General features: G+C 31.2%; 1 protein-coding gene across 1 annotated transcript; it reads right to left on the bottom strand.

The window, feature by feature from the left end:
- Window positions 1-5125: 5125 nt before the first annotated feature.
- On the bottom strand, window positions 5126-9459 carry LOC143227086 (uncharacterized). The gene is made up of 5 exons (XM_076458616.1): window positions 9303-9459; window positions 8815-8894; window positions 7999-8103; window positions 7389-7482; window positions 5126-5275 (listed from the first exon to the last, which is right to left on the bottom strand). The coding sequence occupies exons 1-4, from the start codon at window positions 9391-9393 to the stop codon at window positions 7393-7395; spliced, it is 366 nt and encodes a 121-aa protein (XP_076314731.1). The 5' UTR covers window positions 9394-9459; the 3' UTR covers window positions 5126-5275; window positions 7389-7392.
- Window positions 9460-24226: the final 14767 nt, after the last annotated feature.

The following is a 24226-nucleotide window of genomic DNA, read 5'->3' as shown; positions in this document are numbered from 1 at the left end:
GTAAAACATTAATATTAATATGCTCAATTATGTAAAATGTTTATTTTATTTTTCCAGCATAAGAAACTGACACTTTAGTTATTGTTTAATTTCTCAAATTACATGATTTTATGAAAGTATGCTGTTATCACAAAGCAATGTGGTACTTGATATGTAGAAATAGACCAAGAAACAAATGGTTATCGTCTTTAATCTCTTACTATATGATGCTTATAAATAACTGCTATAATTGGCTTACAACCGAAAACACGTAATTGTCATTGTAGAGTTTATCAGCATTATTTTCTTCTTCTGCCACACGTATTTTTTATTAGCAGTGAATTCAATTTATAAGTACGTATTATTCTCACATTTCTTAAATAACAGTTTTATTTCTAGTTACTAGATAACAACTGATATTTGTTATCAAAATAATATATTTTACTTATATAAAAGTCATTGTGCGTCACGTCATGCTCGATTTATCAAAATAAGAATCATAAAAGGCAAAATAAATTTATCCAGATAAACTCGTTCAATTGCTCTCTTCTAACTTCTATTTCAGTGACACGATGTCAGGGCAGTGAGTGATGGTATAGTAAGCATAAAGTAAACTTAATGTAGGGTCACGCAGCCTAGAATGAAGAGCATGAAGTTTATCATGAAAATAAAATATCTATAGGGTATTAAACCGAGATTGTAGTTAAATGATTAATATAAACAAACGCAAAGTCAAAGAAGCCCTACTTATACAGCAACTAAAACGAAAATATAACCAATATAACCTTTATACCTTCACTAATTAATAATCTAACATCCACTTGCAATGTCACCTACAATCCCGTACACGTTTATACTCTCGTCCCTAAGACTGTGTCCGTTCAACGGTCATATTCAAACTCTCTCTTTTGTACTCTAAAGATGAACTAGGAAGGTCGAAACATTGTTCTCTCCTTATCAATAAAAGTCTCAATGCAGAAACGAACCGTTTTGAAATATATTTTTATTTCAAGTGGGTTTCTCGTCATCAAGGATGTCACATTTCTGTTTATTTTCTTGAGGTTTTAACACCATACTTTAATAAAGTAAATTGTTTTTAATATAACGTATAAAATCTTCTGTGTAGATTATAATTAAAAAAATATTATTTTAATCTACATAAACACATGATTACTCTTTAATCATACTCAAACTATTTAGTTTGCAATTTCATTAGGTTTGTTTGAAATACTCTATAGCTAATAAAAGTATTTCGTTCAAAACTGAACTCATAACGACAAACTCATCTTTTACTTTTAAGATTTATCCTTTACTATATCAAATGCGTAACTGATCTACATGTTAAACAGACACATGTAATTTGTTTGAATAAAAATTCTTCGTATGTATTTCAATAACATCAAATATTCATTCTAAATTTACGACTATATTTGCTTTTCTGAAACAGCCAATTATTGACACAAGAGAACTTTTTAATAAAGACGAATAAGTGTTAAAGCTTTTTAAGTTAACATATTTTTATTTAAAAATTCTTCAAATGTTGACACCCATTATTTTGTTATCGTGTGTATATTGTATAAAATAATTTATGTTTATTTATATGGTATGATTTTGTTCAAAAGAAATACTTAAAGGTATTTCAATTATATAATAGTTTGATCTCGCAATATTAGATGTAATACTTAATTTTCAATTTGATCTTAAGAATGTGAACGTTCTATAAAGATAACTTTGGTTCCTAGTTCTATATTTGTTACAGATACTTACACTGACAATTTATTTTAATTAAAAATTTAATATAACTGTTTAAAACTTCGTGACATATCCACAATGGCCTACCTATGAGAGAAGGTGAGATATTCATCATGTTAATAAATATAGTAGGTTATATGGGAAGGAATAGACATATAATTCACGCTGAGGGAAGTTTCGTGTGGCAGGTATAATAATATTTATAAACTTTCCTTTTAACATTCCTTAGGTATTTTATAGTTGAAACTATCAAATATATGGCCTTGTTCTCAAGTGAATCTTCAGGATGTAGAGAATTTATAAACACAGATTTCGACAGGTTTTATGGCACTGTTTACTGATTGGTGAGCTGAAGTTGTCACTTTTATTTTTACCTATAACAATAAACCATATGTTTATACTAACGGAACCCTGAACAATCAGAACAAACACCTCCATGAATTTCGTTTTCCCAGTCTTTTAACCTTTGAGAAAATAAGTTTCTTCACAATTCTTGAACATTCTTAGCGAAAATTTTAAAACATCTAATAATATAACCTATGACAATTACTATTTGTATTGCACCTTTGTTTGTTTGTTACTAATTGAGCACAAATCAACACAATGGGCTATCTGTACACCGGCCACCACGAGTACCGAAGCCCAATTTCTAGCGTGGTAAGTTTGTATACATTCCGCTGTGCCAGTGTAGGAGGGTCTTGTATTAAAAGACAGTATTTTATAACCCTCACAAAATGAATTTATACATATCAATTACAGTGACGATTTTAACACTGAACCATTCACTAAAATATCTTTAAATATTTATCTTTAATTACATAAGAGATTAATTAACTGCATAAAGATTCACGTTTTAATCTTCATGAAAGTTGTTTTATATCAGTATATACAAATGATATCTGTACGAATAAAATAATGATGATATCAATAATCAAAATCACTTGAAATAATAATATAGATAACTCTTTAATTTAATATATTTCATATTATTATGCTATCAAGCATGCTGTCTCATTATTTCATAAAAATCCAATTTCTTCTTTAGTAACTACACAAACGTGTTTGTTTGTTGAATTTCGCCAAAGCAACACCAGGGCTATCTGTTCTAGCATTCCCGCATTTAGCAATGTAAGACTAGAGGGAAGGCAACAAGTCATCACCACCCACCGCTAACTCTTGGACTACTCTTTTATCAACGAATAGTGAAATTGACCACACATTACAATGTCCCCACAGCAGAAAGGACGCGCATGTTTGATGTGACGGACATTCAAACCCGCGACCCTCAGATTATCAGTCGAGTGCCCTAACCACATAGCCACGCGAGGCCAGAAACGTGATTATGTTCTCTTAAAACGCGACATTGTCTGTAATTGTTAATAAAATAAACATTGTCGAAAGAATAGTGTCTATTTATTCTTCTAAAAACACCTTTGAATTGTATTTAATAGGAATAATTCAATTTATTCTGTGTTTATATTTCTCGTATATTTATTACCTTGTGATGTACTTTATTATTCTGTAACCAATTAACATGAGAACTTGTTTTAATTTATTTTGTAGCAGTAATTATGGAAATCGTCAGTAGTACAACAATAAGTCTGTGGATAGTATTTCAATATCTGTGGTGAGCAGAAAACAAGAATCCCATTTTGAAGCTTTGTGCATAATCTAGCACAGACAATAGTTAGGGAAAGTAATCAATCATTTGTGGAGCTTTTCCCTGTAAGTAAACAGAAATATATCATTTCTCTTATATACTTCGTATTTCTTTTAAATGATGCTATTTATGTATTCTAAATTAACAACAGTATCCAGTTTTAATTACGTAATGAGAAAAAACATGGCTTTCTGTGTTAAAACCGTAAGTTTGAACTATAAACTTTAAAGTAAATCAAATTTGATCATATCTTGTTGGCACTGATGAATATAAATTTAATTATAATTTGAAATCAATTCAGAACGAATTTTTCTCTCATTCAGATCTCGGACACAAGCCTACAATTTACTATATTACATATTACATTTTGGAATAGCCTGAAACTAAGTTTAATTGTAATGCGGATTACGAATTTAATTGATTGTCAGTATGTGTCAAATCTATTATATTTCCTAAGAGGATTGATTAATACAATTTTGTTTCTTAACACAAATATGTTTTAATAATTCAATACAATTTATACTAATGGTTATTAGAAATAATGATTTGGAAACAAACGTTTTGCAATCTCACAAACAATGTTAAGTTTTCTATTTGGTCTGTATTTGAATATCTTGTCGACAGTTCAATGAACGAATTAATATTTAATTGATATTGTTATCCCTCGCTTATCCTTGGATTGTCTCCCGCCGTTTGCAAACCGACTTTTCTTCTTCGAAGATATCTAAGATCTTCGAAGAAATACTGATATCCGAAGTTAATTTCGTAATGGTAAACGTTTTGTAATGTTCAAATTCTATAAACGTTCCTTGTCAAGCAACTATAGTTTTCCAATTAAAAATTGTCAATCGCAATTATAACTTTCAAGGTTTATACTTTACATACTGTAGCAAACGACTAATATAAAAAAAAAAAAATTAGTGCTTCTATTTATAAACATTAAAGCAAGATTCATGAAGGTTCAGTTGGAAACAATACTGGTAACCACACACTACATTTTTGTTTCTATCACACTTAAATAATAGGCATGAATTTTACAATACACTTTTAACACTCTAAGTTACCTTCATTTTTAAACATATATGTTTCAATGAATCTAATACCGATATCAAAATAATTACATAATAGTAAATCCGTTATAGTTAAAAACTAAATATATTTTCCTCTTAGGTTTTAAACTGATGGTTAACTTCTTATATATTTATCACAACTTTGATACATATGTGCTACCGAGAACATAGCTTATTTAATGTAGTCATGAAAACTGTGTTTATTTGTAATTATTTTAACTATAAGTTTGACTATCTTAATATCACTAAAACTGCAATTTCGTCACTTGGCGATCAGTTCACAGATAGATCAATGTGTAAAGGTGTATTTAACAATAAACAAACAAGTTATTTAATAACACGTAACCATTATAGCCATGGTTCGTTGCTGTTGAGAGAAAGTTTCTAAAACACATTGAAGTAAAACGATTTAAGTACGAGTTTCCATCAAATTTAAATATATATTATATATTCTTTCAAATGTTCTTATTTAAACTTTTTAATATTTGAAAGTTATGGCTATTTTATTAATGGCTTTTATAGTCATACTAAAGAAATACTGGATTTTCTTTCTTTCAAAAAAGGTACTGATGAAAACGACAACATTTATATAAATGAATAATCTCTTTGAACATCACAACTAAAAAAAAAAAAGAAATTTACTAAGTCACCACAAACTCAACAGTTTCATTGCTTTATCAGAGATTTATTTTCTAGATCAAGATATAGAGAATTAACAAATACTTAAAAGAAGGAACAGTACAGATTCAGATTATTATATTATAAGTAATATTTAGATTCTGGTCCTTATCAGTTGTAAAGTGAAGTGTTGAAGCTGCAAATACAAATTACATTAGAATAATTAATGTCAATTCACTTACAATAGAACTATTAATATTTCCTTTATTTTTAGTCAAATAATTTGATACCATATGCGGTAGAAGATAACAAGATAACTCCCCAAATAATTACAAGTCCGAGCATGTATCTAGAAGATGTAATATAGTGGGTACATTTTACTTCTCTAAGGTACTATAATACCTCTTGTATATGTGTGCCTGAATTTTTTAACTGTTTGTGAAATTACTTAACTAAATATTCCATTTAACGAAACAGCAGAAAATAATAATAGTAATGTATTTTGTTATTTGTTTCATTTAAAAATATATTGTTAAAGTTATAAAGTTTTAAACAAATTAAAATGAGCCACTTAGTTTTAATAATGTGTGAATTGTTTTGACATAATATTTTAAACAAAGGAGCTTCATCAACCTATACATGAAATTTTCTAGTTTTATTATATATTTTTAACGTCGTTTCAAAGTAAAATACGATGTGCCCCTTTAATAATCAAGTAATAAAAGTAATGATGAAGGTGTTGCAGTGACAAAAATAACAGAAATAAGGTGAGTGTGAATACATAAAAAACATACAAAACCACTGCACAAACTTACCAAGAATAACTTTTTAAACAACTAAACGTTGATTTCCTACATTTGCATAAACTGAACAGTGCTATACAGTCATAGAGTGACTGATAACCATAAGCTTGTTCCAATGACTGAATATTTACTGGCTGTTTACTGGCGAGAGTTTGCAAAAGTAAAGCTTAATCAACAGAGAGACGGAAAAGTGCAGACGAAGCAGTCAAATTCTTGCGAGCCAGTCAGAATTAAGGTAATACATGAAATGAATTCGTGACGTTTTCTATGAATAATTATTCTTTAAAACAGTTAGAGAAACAACTTCGAATGTACAGCAACATAGTGCGTTCTGGTCACACAATGTTCCAACCATGGCTTTTATGTCATGTTGCTTAGCAACTCAACCATAACTAATATTGTTATTAGTTTACAGACTGAAAGTATAAAATAAAACCTATAGACAATATAACTGTAAAAGTATTTTAGATTTCTTAAATTGGAGTCTCTGTTTATTTTTTATAAACGATGATAATTTAACAGGAAGTACATTAATTCAGAAATGATTTAATTTCAAACTATAATAGATATTTTTACTTTAGCGATTAATTTTATGCTCCTAAGCTAGGTGATTCAACACTATGTTATTTCTTTAAGACTGATTATAGTAACCCTCACCATACTTATACCTTATTACTACATTCATAATGGGCGGATAGTAATCACACTTTCTCTATCGATCAATAAATTTTGGATTTTCTTGCTCTTCCTGTTTCATGAAATCAGTCATGGCGGGACACACGCTGGCTATAACATTGTGTAGGAATATTGTTTCGAGGAAAAACGTGCTACCTTCTTACAATTAGAAATGTAACTGTTATTTGTGAAATTTAGAAATAATATATGATTATAAACCGAAATCACTTTTGAGTAGTAGTTTTGCTTTCTATTATTTCCCCAAAGTACGTGTGGTTTAAAACAGAATAATACTGCTTTTATCCAAGCAGTAACACACTAGATAATAGGAATTGACTATTTAAATAAGGTTATAACTCAACTTTAGCAGTAATTAAAGTTAGCATGTAAGCATTCAAAACTAAAAGATTAAATGCATCAGCCATTTTTTCTCAGCCAGTTCCTACATACTAAATACAATAGTGCTGAGTAATAACCATATATTTTCAAAAAAATATATAATAAGAAAATAAAAGAGCAATTAAAACTCCAATTTGCAATACCTCCAAAATAAATATTAAAATATAATTAAATATGCTAATTACAAATGTAATTTACAATATATCTCTTATTATTATGGGATTATTTCTTTTAGTTGAATAAATGTTATAATTTTACATGAATATTTAGTAATGTGTTTAAACGTTCTACAACATATTAAATTATTGCAAAATATAAATAGTTTTGTAGAAAATAATATTTATACACTTTTCAGTACATAACATGTTCAAATCAAGATATTGTTGTTTAAAGTATTGCCACGTAATTGTATGTTTAACGTTATTAACTTACCTCTTCACAAGCACTTGTAAATCATTTCATCCAGTATAATTTCTGGGTCCTCTTGAACTGCTGCAAATATTTTACCGACGCATTCTTCAATGTCCTGCATGCATATATATATAATATTCAATATCATGTAAGACCTTACGAGATTCGATGTTTCTACAAATATAAAATGTTCCATTGTAGGATATCACATCCAAAACTGCTCTTGGTGTTATTAATTAAAGTTACATCATCGTATCATTTCCTCGCAGTTCCCACACCAAATATAAACACTTTCACACTTTGAAGACTTTTCCTCCTTTATTGACACAATTTTCCAAATTAATTATATAAAACGTCTACACTGTAAAGAAGTAACATATATTTATATGCTATTGTATTTTCTTAATCATTATTAAAAACAACTACAACTCATAACAATTAGTCACAAATTACCGAATTCGAAGAGTACTGAAACCCAATTTATTTGAACTATGAAACGTGTACCCTGGTGGTTATCAACAGAACTTATGGTGATATTTTTTTATTGAACATTTTAAGATAAATAAGTGAATACGTTTCAGAAATCAATTATATAAGTTTAGGCAATATATATATTATAGTTCATCATCACCTGTACATCGTCATATCTTTCTTTCCTGCATATTTCATTCAAAAACTCATCATACTTCTGGTAAGGAAGTTTTGCAAATTCACAGTCTCGAACTGCACCTGGAAGCTTCACATAAACAAAAAACAAAATTTCTTTTACATCCATTTTTATATAACATTCTACAACTTTGTTTTCGAAACATTTATTTGTTTATTTTCGTTTGTTTACAATGAACTTAATGAGTATTTGTAAACATAAATAACTGTATATAAAAGAAAGTAATACTCTTGGAACGAAGGCAGAGTATAAAAGCATAATTAAAACAAAGAAAATATAATCATTAGTTGACTGTTTGTACTTAAGCACAAAGCAACACAATGTGCTATCTGTACTGTGCCCACCAAGGGTATCGAAATCCGATTTCTGGCGATGTGAGTCCGCAGACAATCGACTGCGCCTGTGAACCTCACTGTAGGAAATCGCACTATATATTTTAGTCTAAAATTCCATGATTCTACTCGATGATTTACTAGAGAACTCTGACTTTTAGGATAGTTTTAGGAATCAAATTAATCTAAATATGAATTCAAGTTTATTGCGAATTGCTGATTTTATATATATATATTTTACTACTTTGAAACTGCAGATATGTAACATTCTTCATGCAAATGTAAAGTTCCAATCCATAACTAAGAAACAGAAAATTCAATTAAATTTACATTTTTCAAAATTTGTAAATTGTTTCTAAAGTTAGCACATTTACGTTATGAACACGATATTTACCAAATAACAGTGAATTATCGAAACAGAGTAAATCATAATACTACAAACACAAACCCAATCAGTCTTTTCTTTTAAAATTGTGTCAAGGCATTCTCTCAGGTCGTTCACTTTTTCATGGCTTTCTTCGTTCATCTCTGAATTAAAAATTAGATAGAAAAAGAAAATATTTTATTCACCTGAAGAGGATATTTCTCTCATGAGACGAACCAGCTATTATAAAAACATTTTATTAAATTAATAAAGGAAGGACTTGTCCTATTACAAACTTATAAATTATTCTCAGCTATGAAACTGTATAGCTACAACTTATACCAGAAGTTAATATATATCCCGGATGAAATACGTCTGTTGAGGATTTTCAAATTAACTCTCGACATAGTGTAAAGTACAGTTATGTGTGTGGTAAAACTTTAATTTTTCACTCAAGATTTTTTTTCTTGTTATTTTTAACTGCTCAAATACGGATATGAAAAGAGAAAATTTATTCCAGTAATGAATTTATTTAACATTTTATACATAAATAAATTTCAAAATGAACTTACTACATATTATATGTGAACCTATATGGATCATGTTGCCTTTCGTCGACGTCAGGGTTAAGAGCACAACCAGAACTACAAACAGAACTTTCATCTTGAGAATGTTGCTTTTTGATAAATATTTTCAATTTATAAGGCCACCTTTATATCATTCATCAAAAGCTTTCAGCCAGTAATTTCAACAACGCTATGATTAAATTATTTATTCACTTTTTGCGAATTGGTCAAATTGCGTTTGGTTAAAGCCAATAACAGAACGATTACACTAAGCAGAGGCACCTGCATCCATACAATTAGATCACGTGAATCGAACTGCAGTTTCTCTTCTGTGGAAGCTTTTCTTTGTTATAGCACGTTATAAGTATTACAGGTTGGAAGAGTTATTTACAAATACATCCGTTATAGTAAAATATAGTAGACTGCATTACGTATATCCTAAACTCACAAATTACATAAAGGTTTGAGAATAGAACATTAGTGTTTAATGATCAATTAGTAACTTAAATTGTTAAGCAAAACTAAAAAAATAGATGTTTATCTGCTGAGATGCTGATATAGATATTAATGTGTTTCATTTTTAATATTTTTTGTGTATTCCCTTCTTTTTCTTTCGTGTTTATTTGTGAAAAAGACTAAGATGTTTAATATATGTTTCTATACATAAATAGTTTATATCATACAGTAATATTATATATATCATAGTAGGATTCAAATTTACGATACCACACTAAAATATCTCAAAAAGTACCGCCTCCTTGGTGAGTTGGCCCAGATAATGCCTAATAGTCAGAATGCCAGGCTGCAAATCTAAGGTTAGAGTAGTAACACCGTTAATTATATTTCAAATTTTCAGGTACGGAGAATTATAGAAGTAGCTAAAGAACCACAACAACACAGAGCTTACGGACATCACACAAGATTTAAATGTAGTTTTGTTATCAGCCATCTCGTCATGACATTATAACATCTATGAGGGTCAAGTAAGTTGCTGAAATACATATATCAAATGGTTTAATATAGTGTAATCAATGTTTCGTTCAGATATACGCACCAAACGCAACTTTGTATAGCTGCCATATTTTCATTTTGCTACTCATCAACAATTACAATGTACTTTTTCTCTTTTAACGCTCATTAAATTTATATTTATACAATAAGTATATTATAATTTGGTACAAATTTCCAAAGGAAATAATTAAGACTTTTAAATTATATTACTAAATATTTTTAGAATACTTTCGTATGTAAATGGTATAACATGTTTCTTTTTAAAAATGTAATTTTAGTATATCACAAGTCAAACTGTATAAGAAAATCTGAAGGCTTCCATATACGACATTTCTACCTGAGCTACTTTTGCCCATTAGTCAGCTAAAATTTTATCTATTGAGAAAGGCATTGTTCAACCAAACGTTTGTTTGTTTGTTTTTGAATTTCGCACAAAGCTTCTCGAGGGCTATGTGTGCTAGCGGTCCCTAATTTAGCAGTGTAAGACTAGAGGGAAGGCAGCTAGTCATCAACACCCACCGCAGACTCTTGGGCTGCTCTTTTACTAACAAACAGCGTGATTCACCGTCACATTATAACACCCCCACGGCTGAAAAGGCGAGCATGGTTGGCGCGACGGGGATGCGAACCCGCGACCCTCAGATTACGAGTCGAACGCCTTAACACGCTTGGCCATGTCCGCCTTTACCTGAACATTTGTCATAGCAAAACTGGAACATATTACAAAGACGATATTAACCTAGTTCCCATAGCAAATCAACAATTGGTCACAGATATCATTGCCGAATAATAATAATAATAAAAGAAGGCGTGGCAGCAAAATTCGTGAGTTCCTGAAACACATGTTTATTAATCTACTTTCGTAAGCATAGGACCGGTATGGCCAGGTGGCTCATGCACCCGACTAGTAATCTGAGGTTTGAAGTTTGGAATCCCGGTCACACAAAACATACCCGCCCTTTCTGCTGTGGGGACGTTATAATATTATGGTCAATCCCAATAGTCGTTGGTAAAAGAGTAGCCCAAGAGTTAATGGCAGCTCATGATGATTAGTTACCTTCCCTCTAACCTTACACTTCTAAATTATGGACGGCTAGCAAAGACAGCCCTCGTGTAGTTTTGTACAAAATCCGAAAACAAACAAAATGTTATTATAATTTGAACAAAAAGTTCACTAAATAGATTTTATGGTCTCATCAATCAGCGTGTAGTTGAAAGGGACTATTTTCAAAACTAACGAATATCCTCACTAATTGATTTAATTGTTTATCTGATAAAATTCAAAATTCTATGACAGTATCATCATTTTTAATTAATGGTTCCAAAAGCTTCGTCTATTCATGATTATAAATGTGATAATACAGTCCCCCTCGTGAAATAACAGTAACTCAACTGTCTTACAATGCTAAAATATGATGTTTGATTCCACGCAGTGATCACAGCAGATAGCTCACTGGGGCTTTGTTCTAACACGAATAAAACATAAATTCTACTTAGGTACACAAATAAAAAATAGCTATAGTAATATTTGTGTACGTTGCAAAGGAATAAATTAGTTATTTGTTTCAAAAATTCGTTTGAAAGTGGATGATATAAACCCTCATCACCAATCCATGACTGAGATTTCGACAACAATCACAAATATGAAGTATGAAACTATCATATTAGTAAGATAGCTACAATGAAACTCAAATATTTTCATATAGTCATGTTGTCTTTTCAAGAAATAGTTTTTTTGTAATTTATGTTAAAATCAACAGTCGGTTCGTACCATTATTGCTTTCATTATGAGATTTGAGACTAACACATCTGTAGTTATTGCTTAAGACATTTATGAACTCTGAGTGTTTATTTTTATGTTTAGAGCCTTCTTATTCATTAAAGTGATTCAAATATTATTTTGTGATACTTCCTATCAGTGTGACTAACCAAAACTTGTGAAGAATAAAACTAGAAAGATGAAAGTAATCATACAGAAGTAACAGGTTATCCATAGGTTCTTATTACTGATCAGTATTTACTGACCAAAGGTTAATATTAATGATACTAAGTGTAACAAGTGAAAGATACATGAAAACACAAAACTCAGTCATTGCAGAGCACGCCAAGTTAACTGGACACAGAATAAACTGGGATAAAACTAGAATCATCGACATGGAAATTTCTGGAAGATAAGAAAATTCACAGAATCGTTTTATATTTACTCTATTAAACCTTCACTAAACAGAGATTCTCATAAGAAGCGAGTAACCTGTAGCTGTCATTGGTTTAATCTACAGGACGTCTCTTCTCCAATTATTTCTTATTAAAAGCAGCCTAAATTATAAAAGTATTTTTATTAACAACAAGAAATAAAGCAATTAGCCGTTCAACCTGATGACAGTCTACAATACATAAGGTTTTATTGATGTAAAAGACAAATATACCATGAATAAATGTAATAGTATAACAATGATATAAAAAAAATACAACTTAGGTACTTTTGCACACAAATGACATTCACTTTCAAAGCATTGTGATTAGATCTACAGATGTCTCATGCTCTTGAGAGAAGTCCATCAAACTAAACACATTGATCTACATATAGGAATCCACTTGTAAATCTTCAGGTAGAAGCTGTACTAAGGAAGTATATCCGAATTACATGGTAAGTGTGTTCTCTTTGTTAAATTGGTGGTGTCATCTCGAAATTGTTCTTCCCTTAAAAGATGTATTTGAAGTAACACACAGACATCATTTGATAAACCATAAAAACATATAATAATCTATAATTTTAATGCAGGTATGCAGTATCACTGCAATATTTCTTTGGGTGTAGTAAATTTTAGACTACAGAGAACAATAAAACTAAGAATAGAAGCTAGATGTTGAGTTAATAAGAAAATATGTAATAAAAACAACAAAACCCATGACATGTCTGTGTGTCACAAAAGCATTTAATTTTTACTCACAACCTTTCATTTTAAATTTGTAATTGATATATATCTAAAAAATATATACATATATCTGCTTTTGTTAAATATAGAGAAAAACAAACTTTCCGTTAATATTTGTTGGAAATGTATTGACATGTTATTAATAACAAAAATTGCTTTGAAACAGCTAATATTCACTCCGAAGTCCATCACTTTATAGAATTGTTTTGGATTAAGCATATAATAAATACCTGTCTGTACTCTGCCGAGCATAGGTTTTGAAATCAGGATTTTAACAGAGTCAAGCTGCAGGCATACTTTGTCATTGGATGCCCACCTTTTGAGTCAGAATTGGAATAATTTCAAGCTGTCCCTGTGGTAAATAGCACTATCTAATATTTTTTACATTTTCTTGTTTCTGGGCAGAAAGTGTTATTTCCCAACTGCTTATGAGTAAATTAAATGGAAAATACCTATTTTTCTCTTCAAACTTTGCTTTTGTGACCAGGGAGCATATAATATAAAGATAATAGGATAAATATTTGGGGAATGATGCGTGAAAGTGAATTACATTACAGTTTCAAATCTCGAAAAACTATTCACTTCTAAAGATTTTTGTATAACTTTAGTATAAATACATGTAAATCATGATTCATGTCTTGTTTTATTCAGACCTAATGTAAGTGAAAATGTGAAAGTTTGTCCGTTTTTTACACAAAAAAATAGCTTAATTTCTTAATTTCTTTATCCACGACATAAAAGCGAAGTTAGAAGGGAATAATGGCCATTATCTCTACTTTTACAACATAAGCAATAACGAATAGCACCCACTATCCTGGAACAAAATTGTTGTTACATAGTGTAATGCTAGAGAAGTTTAAGATAAAAAGGAAGGATGGCAGGAAAAAGAGATATGGGGTATTTTTGAAGCAAGTTGAACCAGACCAGATATAAAGTATTCTCAAACAGTATTGTAGTCTGTACTGGATATTAAATGAATGGAAGTGAGAAGTGTGGAGAGAAAAACAGTAAAGAAATGATTCTCATAGTGAAAACCAATCTCCTGAAAACACAAAAGAATGGTAAATAGAAATGAAGTGTCCAGAACCTACGTTTTCAAAACATGAATCCCAAAGAGATAGATCAGAGCTAAGAATATAAAAGCCTCATGGGTGAGTGTTTCATAATGAAAAGAAAGGAAGAAAACATGAGGGATGTCTAACAGAAAATGAAGACAAACTTATAGGTAGGAACAAGCTTATGGACGTATTCAAAAATAAACTTTAGTGAAACAATTCATGTAGGTTAAGCTATACACCAATTGTTTCATTATAGTTAGATTGTGAAGCTTCATCGAGTTAACACTTTGTGTTGCATATTCCCTTGGGGGCACCCTCTGTCTTTCATTATTTTACTATTATATGGTAGCCTAAGATACAAGGTAATTATATCATGCACTAACAAAACTAATTACTCATTGTACATGTAATTTTGTAGAAAGTGATGACATTAAAAGGATCAGACTCACATTAAAAATGCGAAATGCTATATACATCATCTTTACTCACTTCATTTTGGAACCAGTTTTCCAACTACTAGTTGACCTTCTAACATTCTTATTAATAACATACAAGAAAGAAAGATACTTAGAACCAGGTTCATAATGTATTATATAGGTAAACTGTCTTTCTGTATGTTTCTAACACAAATGTTTAGGAGCCTGGTGCTTTATGGTTGTTTTGTAGAATGCCAACAATTTCATAAAACATTGTTTCCTTGTGTTAATGCACTTGTTCTGCCTCATTTTTTTATTTTCCATATTTTAACATTACATCGGTCGGTAAACAAACACACATACGAGATGTTAACCTTCTATTTTTAGAGACCCAAACATATCTATTTTTTCTCGACATACCACAGAAAAATGCAGTAACCCTGTAACGGATTTACTACATTTCTTATAATATCTACGTTTAATTCTGCATAATTTTCTTTTTCACCAGTAAGGTATATTTTCAACTGTTTATTGTGTAGGATCTACATCTCTACATTTTCAGAGCGTTATTGTGCGTAAAAATCAACAATGTATTACATTTATATGAAATACTAGTGATTAACAGTATCGTATTGGTGAAGATTAGTCGTGACACAGGAGAGAGAGTTCGAAGGGCGTGAGGCTAGCCTGGAAAGACGTCATTAGCATTATCGAGGTGTAACAATATCATTTCAGAATTAATTTTCTTCACGTGGACATGGATCGTCGGGAAAATATTTAGATGTAGACTGAATAAATGGCTCAGTGTTGTCTGTAAGTTTCTAAAATTGTGTTCTATAAATCATCATTTCTGATAACTATTAGTGTAACTGTTATTTAAATTGTATTGCTTTTATCTTTGTAAATTGAAATATGTTTGAAATAAAAATTATTTTTGTCAAATTCGTTGGCAACTAACATAAATTTAATACATATTAACACTAAATTAACTAGTAAGCTCACATTAAAATTCCGGGTATTTGAAGTTGTAATACGTAACGTATGTAATATAATGAATCAGAGACTCAGACAAAATACAGTATAATATTTAAATTAGAGTAACAAATTACAATGAAAATAATTTATGCATAATATGTGCTCCATAGTGCACATCTTATTGGGAAAATCCGACATTATTCATAAAGAGTTTCACTGTAACTTAACGGTAACTGAAAATTTAAGTGTAAAACAGTCATCACAGAAGTTACAAATATCACATACAACTCATCCACTGATACAGTCGTATTATTCGATTAAGAGGAAATTATTTAGGTAACCAATACCGTTTTCTTGAATTAAAATACTAAATATCACAAACAATATCATCTCTGTTTCAAAAAAAATTATACTTATAAAATCTTTTTGGTTGTGTTTTTTTGTAAATGTATAGAAAGTTATGAAGTTTGCATATAAGTATCATATCTTTATAAGCCTACATTTAACAGTGTTTCTGCTACTGCTATTCCTAGTTGAAGTCGGTCTAGGTCTTCTGGTAATTTCCCGATAGAATTGTACAGTCAAATGTTTAGAAAACGGACATTTTTATAGGTTAAATCTCCAAAAAATTGTGAAATTGTTGAACGAGTTTAGTTGAATTAAGCAAAAAGCTACATATTGGGCTATCTGTGACCTTCCTTCCACGGTGTGGGTTCGTTGACATGCCGCTGTACCACGAGAGGACGTTGAATAAAATGTTTTCCTCATGCAGTAAACGCGATGCCTTGAAATACAAATAGTGTAGGTACACCGAGCTCGTCAAATGATAGGTATTATACACAACACTATGAACCGCCCCACAAATATCCTCTAGCGCTGGATTTGAGGCAATGTCACCGTTTAGAACAACATCAGTAATTTTTATTTCCATAATCATTGTTAAAGTGTTGACATCATCTGCATATATTTAAGTAGATTTCTGTATTTTAATTTTGGCCTTATAGAATGTCTGTACAAATAAAGGTGCGACGTTTTCAGCACAGTGATATGTGCAACACTTTTGTACAAATGTAATTTTTTAACTTATTTTCGTAGTGTTATTTTCTTTACCATGTTTTAGTGTTATAAGCAGTAGATGTTCTTCCATAAAAAAACTGAAGTGAAAACAGAAGTATCACTGTATAAATTATGTTCAGATTTAAGTTCAGAAAAAAATGTAACGCAATATGTGCATCACAAACTGATGATGGCTAAAATTAAATTATAGATATCTACTTAACTATATGCACGTGATGTCAACACCGTGAAAAGGACAATGGAAATAAAGATTACAGATGTTGATGGAGACGGAAACACTGCACTCGAGTTATAACGAACCTCGTAGTACAGTTTATCATCGTATTAAAAAAACAAAACTCAATTGCAAATAATATTATTATTTTACTTATTTCTTGTGTGTGTTGATAAAACTTCTATAATCTTGCGTCTAATAACTACTTTCTCAAAAATATTAATATTTCCAACTTAATTTGTTTTTCTTTCCTTTCCATGTTCCTACTGTTTCTCACTATTCCTAGTATATATTTCTTTGATTTTTCATAATACTTCAAAACAATTTAATGTTTAAAGTTTTGAGCCACAAATATTTCAATAAGTAAAGATTCACCATTACAAAGTATACATTTCTCTCGTTATCGAATCATTACTTACATTTGAAGTCTCTTATCATTAGTTAAATATTTTCATATTCATCGTAGTAACACTATTAGAATGTTCGATATATATAAAAGAAAAGATAATTCTTGGAAGAATTTAATACTGAATTCTACCTTCTTGTGTGTTTAATGTGCCATCAATATTTTGTTTATGTGTAATAATTTTAACTATAAGTTCCTTGATTAAAAACTATACTCTTCAAAAATAGAAACGCAAAAGACAAAATATGAGACAAATTGTTAACACGTTTTTTCGGGTAGTCCTGTATGACATGTGTGAAACTTTGCACATTCTCTGCTGAACATCCAAAGTATGCAAAGGCAAAGTCCACGCTCATTAGGTGAAGTTTAACGTCACTTAACGTCAATAACGAGTGTGCCTCCGTGAGCACCAATCACTCCTTGGCATCTTCTGCCCATGGAAGCGATGATACGACGAATCACATCCTGTGGAATGGATGTCCACTCAGCCTGCAAAGCTGCTGTAAACTGAGGTAGAGTCTGCGGTTGAGGTTGTCGCCGTCGCAGACGTCGGTCCAACTCGTCCCAAAGATGTTCGATGGAGTTTAAATCTGGTGATATGAAGGGCCAGGGAAAAACGTTAATGTTGTGGTGTCTCAAGAAGACAGTAGTGAGTCGGGCTGTGTGAGGACGGGCGTTGTCATTTTGAAAAACGTCGTTGACGTTCACCATGATGGGTTGCACATTGGGCCTAAGAATCTCGTCGACGTATCGTTGAGCCGTTAGACTCCCTCGAATGTGCAAAAGGTCTGTTCTGGCATTGTAGGCGATGGCAGCCCACATCATAACGCTGCCACCACCAAATCTGTCAACATCCTGCACACAGTTTGCTGCAAAACGTTCACCTCGGCGACGGTAAACACGGGTCCTTTCATCCTGCCTACAAAGTATAAAACGTGATTCATCACTGAACCAAACATGCCTCCATCGTCGATGAGGCCATACCCGATGTGCCCGAGCCCACTGCAGTCGTGCTTGACGATGTTGCTGGGTGAGGATGACGCCTCTGATTGGACGTCGAGGTCGGATTCCTGCATTTCGTAGACGGTTACGTACGGCCTGATCGGAAATCCTACGCACCCCTGGAATGGTTGAGGCAGTAGACGTCGCAATGGTGGTCCTATACCGAAGGTGACATAACCGGATTTTGCGTGGTCACACGAGGTGTGCCAGATCGTGGACGGTCACAAGTTGATCCATGTGGTTAGTGAGAATTCCATAGCCTTGTGATGGTGCTTGGGTGGACATTCACACCTCTGGCAACATCTGATCGAATTTCGCCTGCTTCCAAGAGAGCAATTGCGTTGTTGCGTTGTGCTTCAGTCAGATTTGGCGTAACTGTATCGCCTGTCGGTGGCTTAACACTGAGCTATGGAAACCGAGGACCCGTCACTTTTGTAGGGATTTTGCACATGTTGCACTTGCAGAACATGCAAATCTCTCAAACAAATTTATTGAACACGCATGCATTTTGGCGAAAAATCCGATGTTTTCCTCCGTTTTCAAAGGGCACAACTTTTATTGTCATTTTGGTCTGATAATCAGTGTCTTAACACGTGTAACATCACATACTCTGAGCTTGTAACGTTATTACATATATTTCTCTTTAAAATAACAAAAATATCCGTTTTGCGTTTCTTGTTTTGAAGAGTATATTTGGTTCCTTGATTGAACAGAAGTTAATTTAGGGACTTACAACCCTATCACCTGAAGTAACATTCTGCGCGATGGACATGAAGAATAATCCAGTTTCGCTTTGCTATAAACTAAACAAACGAATGAACTATTCTAATAGAATTAAGTATCAAATTTCGATACCAGCGGTCGTTAGATTTCAGACACGTCACTGTTTAGCTTTCCTCTAAACAACAAACAAATATTATTTAATAACGCGTGATGAAATTTCTATACGAAATTAATAACCTCGGATAATGAATTACTACTTTGAACTCGTGTATTTTGGAAAATTCGTATTTTCATTTTTTAGCACTTAAAAATGATGGCTGTTTACTTCATTGAAACTTTGTGTTTAAGAATAATTTAGGAGAATTTATATTTATTTTACAAAATATACAGACCGTTTTTTTTCCCTGTAAACTAAATACTGAAACAAACTACATATAATTAAATAGGTTTTCAAAATCACATGGTACCCACTGCTTCATCACAACCTTAAAATGATATTTAACAAATGACTAGAAACTCAACAATGTTCTTCTTTTGACAGTTTTATTTTCAAAATAAGCATATTTAAGATTCAAACACATTTCAAAGAAAAGGAAACCACGACATATTCAGGTTATTATAAGTAATATACAGATTCTGATCCTCATCAGTTGTTAAGTGATCCGTTGAAGCTGTAAATATAATCAACATTGAAACGATTAAGTATTATGTCAATTACATCGAATAAATCCAATAACATTTCATATACCAGTGAAATCAGTTAATACCAAATGTGGTAGAAAAATCACATAATACTGGCCAGCGTTCTAAAGTAGTGAGAAAACTTGGTTATTTTTGGATTGAAGTTTATATATCTTAGTTGATACTCAGAGAAATGAAATATTTAAAATATTTTTCATATAATATAATTTAGTTTTTCTCCTTGGAGTAAATGAATCTTGTCTTCTTTCAGATATTTGAGTTTCATTGATTTAGTTCATGATTCAGATTCTCTGTAGGTGCCGTTTAATACCTCTTCAGTGAATGTCACATTTCATTCGTCAACTAAAGTAGCTATAAATGTATAGGACGTAAAAAAGGACACAAAAGATAAATGTGCATCTTGTTATGCTAAAGTGTTGTGTTTGTTTTGTTTTAGAATTTCGCGCAAAGCTACTCAAGGGCTATCTCCGTTATTCCTCTCTAATTTAGCAGTGTAAGACTAGAGGAAAAACAGCTAGTCATCACCACCCACCGCCAACTCTTGGGCTACTCTTTTACCAACGAATAGTGAGGTTGACCGTCAAATAATAACATCCCCATGGCTAAAAGAGCGAGCATGTTTGATGTGACGGGGAATCGAGCACGCGACCCTCAGTTTACGAGTGGAACGCCTTAGCCCACCTGGCAATGCCGGGCTTAAAGTGTAGTTTACCAGAAGGTTTTTAACGTGGGTTTCCAGTGTTAAGTTTGTAATTACCATCCTCACTGGTTGTTTTGGCATGTTTGGTTTCAATTTCGCTTGCCGTCCCCAAAATTAGCAGTGAGAGACTTGAGGGAAAGAAGCTAGTCATCACCACACATCACCAACTCTTGGATACTATTTTGCTAATAAGAAGTAGAATTAATTGTCACATTATAATGCCCCGAAGTATAAGAATTCAAATTCACGACCCTCAGACTGTCAGTAAAGCGTTTTAACCATCTGCCCATGCTGCTTTAGAATATACTTATTTCTCTTGGGAGTGTAATAGAGTGAGTATGAAATATAATTATATTATATTTATTACGTGTTGTATTATTATTATAGAGTTTGTAAGAGATATACAACTAAATATTTTATGTTGCTTCAATAAGTGACAGTCATGTGTTTTTCTGCTAGTTTTACTTGTATTAGTACTTGTAGTACCTACTAGTAATGAGTTTTTACTAAAAACTTTTGTATCCACTGTTCTTACTCGTTAATCTTATAATATTTATTCATCTTTGCATAAAAAGGTATGTTTTCTCTATATTAGGACAATATTTTTATCACGTTACATAGTAGCTAACGTAAAAATGCTTAATTTAATATCGATAGAAAGAACAAGTTTCATTACTTTCCACTAACAATCGATCATAATAAATGTGAGAAGAAATGCACAACTTCAATGAAGTTATTTCAGAAATCCATGTATAATCCAGTTAAAATACGTCATTACATTTTTAGAAATTTCACCCTTAAATCCTCAGAGCCGTTGGAAATTGCAACATCATTGATGAGACGATTTTGATATTTTTCTTATGTAATAACGTGAAGATAAAGATGTTTCAACAAAATAATATTTTACTCTATTTTTGTATTGTTTTGCTTTTTCAATGGTAAAATAGAAAAGAGAACATTTGTTTCAGTAATGCGATTAAGTACTTAATATATTATACATCAGTAAAGTTTGAAAATGAACTTACTGCACAACAGTGTTACCCTTGGCCATCACCAGGCTTGCCATGACAGCATGAGTTGCAAACAGAACTTTCATGTTGAAGATGTTGCTGTTTTCATGGATATTTCATTTTATAAATCCCTTTTTATATCATTTACCAAACAGGTTTCAGCTAATAGTTTAAACTAATTTTTAGTTACCTTAAACTTTTGACTTATGTAGTGTTTCAATCACTGTATGCTTCTCTCCGGATTGAAGGAACAGTGTTTAGCGTGATGTAATAATACAGTTGTCATTTTCACTTCATATATTACGACCTCGTGACTCACATCTGGGCTTTCGACTCGTAATCAGAGGATCGTGAGTTCGTATACCCGTCACACCAAAAATTGCTAACCCATTCAGGAGTGGGGGCGATAAAATGTGACGGCCAATCCCACTATTCGTTGGTAAAATTGTTATATGTTTAATGGACACAAAAGATAAATGTGTCCTTTTTACGTCCTATACATTTATAGCTACTTTAGTTGACGAATGAAATGTGACATTCACTTAAGAGGTATTAAACGGTACATACAGAGAATCTGAATCATGAACTAAAACAATTAAACACAAATATCTGAAAGAGGACAAGATTCATTTACTCCAAGGAGAAAAACTAAATTCAATTACATGAAAAATATTTTAAATTTTATATAAAATTCAGTCAAAAAATAACCAAGTTTTCTCACTACTTTAGAACGATGGCCTGTATTATGTGATTTTTTCTACCACATTTGGTATTAACTGATTTCACTGGTATACGAAATGTTATAGGATTTATTCGATATAATTGACATAATACTTAATCATTTCAATGTTATTTATATTTTCAGCTTCAATGGATCACTTAACAGCTCCTGAGGATCAGCATCTATTTTTTACTTATAATAACCTGAATCTGTCGTGGTTTCATTTTCTTTGAAATGTGTTTGACTCTTAAATACGTTTATTTTGAAAATAAAATTGTCAAAATAACAACATTGTTGAGTTTGTAGTGATTTCTTAAATATCATTTTGAGGTTGTGATGAAGCAATGGGCAACATGTGATTTTGAAAATCTATTTAATTATATGTTGTTTGTTTCAGTATCTAATTGACAGGGAAAAATCCAGTCTGTATATTTCATAAAATAAATAAAAATTCTCCTCATAAAAAAATTAAAATAAGAAATTTTCCAAATTACACGAGTTCAAAGGAGTAATTCTTCGAGCTTATTAATTTGATATAGAAACTTTCTTCACGCGTTAGTGGTCACGCGTTATCAAATAATTTTCTCTTTGTTGTTTAGTGCAAAGCAAAACAGTGACGTGTCTGCAATCTAAAGACCGCTGGTATCGAAATTTGATATTTAATTCTATTAGAATAGTTCGTTCGTTTCTTTAGTTTATAGCAAAGCGAAACTGGATTATTCTCCATGTCCATCGCGCAGAATTCAATTCCAGGTGATAGCGTCGTAAATCACTAAATTAACGACTGTTCAATCAAGGAACTTATAGTTAAAGTTATTACACATAAACAAAATATTGACGCCACAGTAAACACACAAGAAGATATAATTCAGTGTTAAATCCTTCCAAGAATTATCTTTTCATGTGTACATATTGAACATTCTAATAGTGTTACTACGATGAATAAGAAAATATTTAACTAATGATAAGAGTCGGTTGGACACTTAATTATGGACAACAAAGTAAATTATTAAACTTCAAATTAAGTAATGAGTCGATAATGAGAGAAATGTATACTTTGTAATGGTTAATCTTTATTTATAGAAAAAAGTTGTGGCTCAAGACGTTAAACATTAAATTGTTTTGAAGTATTATGAAAAATCAAAGAAATATATACTAGGAATAATGAGAAACTCCAGGAACAGGGAAAGAAAAGAAACACAAATATTTATTGGAAATATTCATATTTCTGAGAAAGTGGTTATTAGACGCCAATTATAGATGTTTTTGTCAACACACACAAGAAATAAGTAAAATAATAATATTATTTGCAATTGAGTTTTGTTTTTTTTAATACGATGATAAACTGTACTACGAGGTTCGTTATAACTCGAGTGCAGTGTTTCCGTCTCCATCAACATCTGTAATCTTTATTTCCATTGTCCTTTTTACGGTGTTGACATCACGTGCATATATTTCAGTAGATTTCTATCTTTTAATTTTAGCCATCTTCACTTTCTGTTGCACATATTGCGTTACCTTTTTTTTCTGAACTTGAATCTGAACATAATTTATACAGTGATACTTCTGTTATAATTTCAGTTTTTTTTTATAGAAGAACATCTACTGCTTATAACACTGAGGTACTTTTAAAACATGGTAAAGAAAATAACACTGCGAAAATAAATTTAAAAATTACGTTTGTACAATAGTGTTGCACCAATCACTGTGCTGAAAACGTCGCACCTTTATTTGTACAAACATTCTACAAGGCCAAAATTAAAATACAGAAATCTACTTAAATATATGCAGATGATGTCAACACTGTAACAAGGACTATGGAAATAAAGATTACTGATGTTGTTCTAAACGGTGACATTGTCTTATACTTTTAAAGTGTAAACTAACTTATTTCGTATATGTTCTTTACAAAATGTAGAAATATTAAAACTTTTTAAAACGTTCATTCATAAATATTCACATTATGTCTATTTATCAAT

This window comes from Tachypleus tridentatus, chromosome 9 (genome assembly GCF_004210375.1).
Source record: "Tachypleus tridentatus isolate NWPU-2018 chromosome 9, ASM421037v1, whole genome shotgun sequence".
Lineage (NCBI taxonomy): Eukaryota > Metazoa > Arthropoda > Merostomata > Xiphosura > Limulidae > Tachypleus > Tachypleus tridentatus.
Note: the sequence above shows the minus strand (reverse complement) of the source record. Positions and strands in the feature narration are given on the sequence as shown.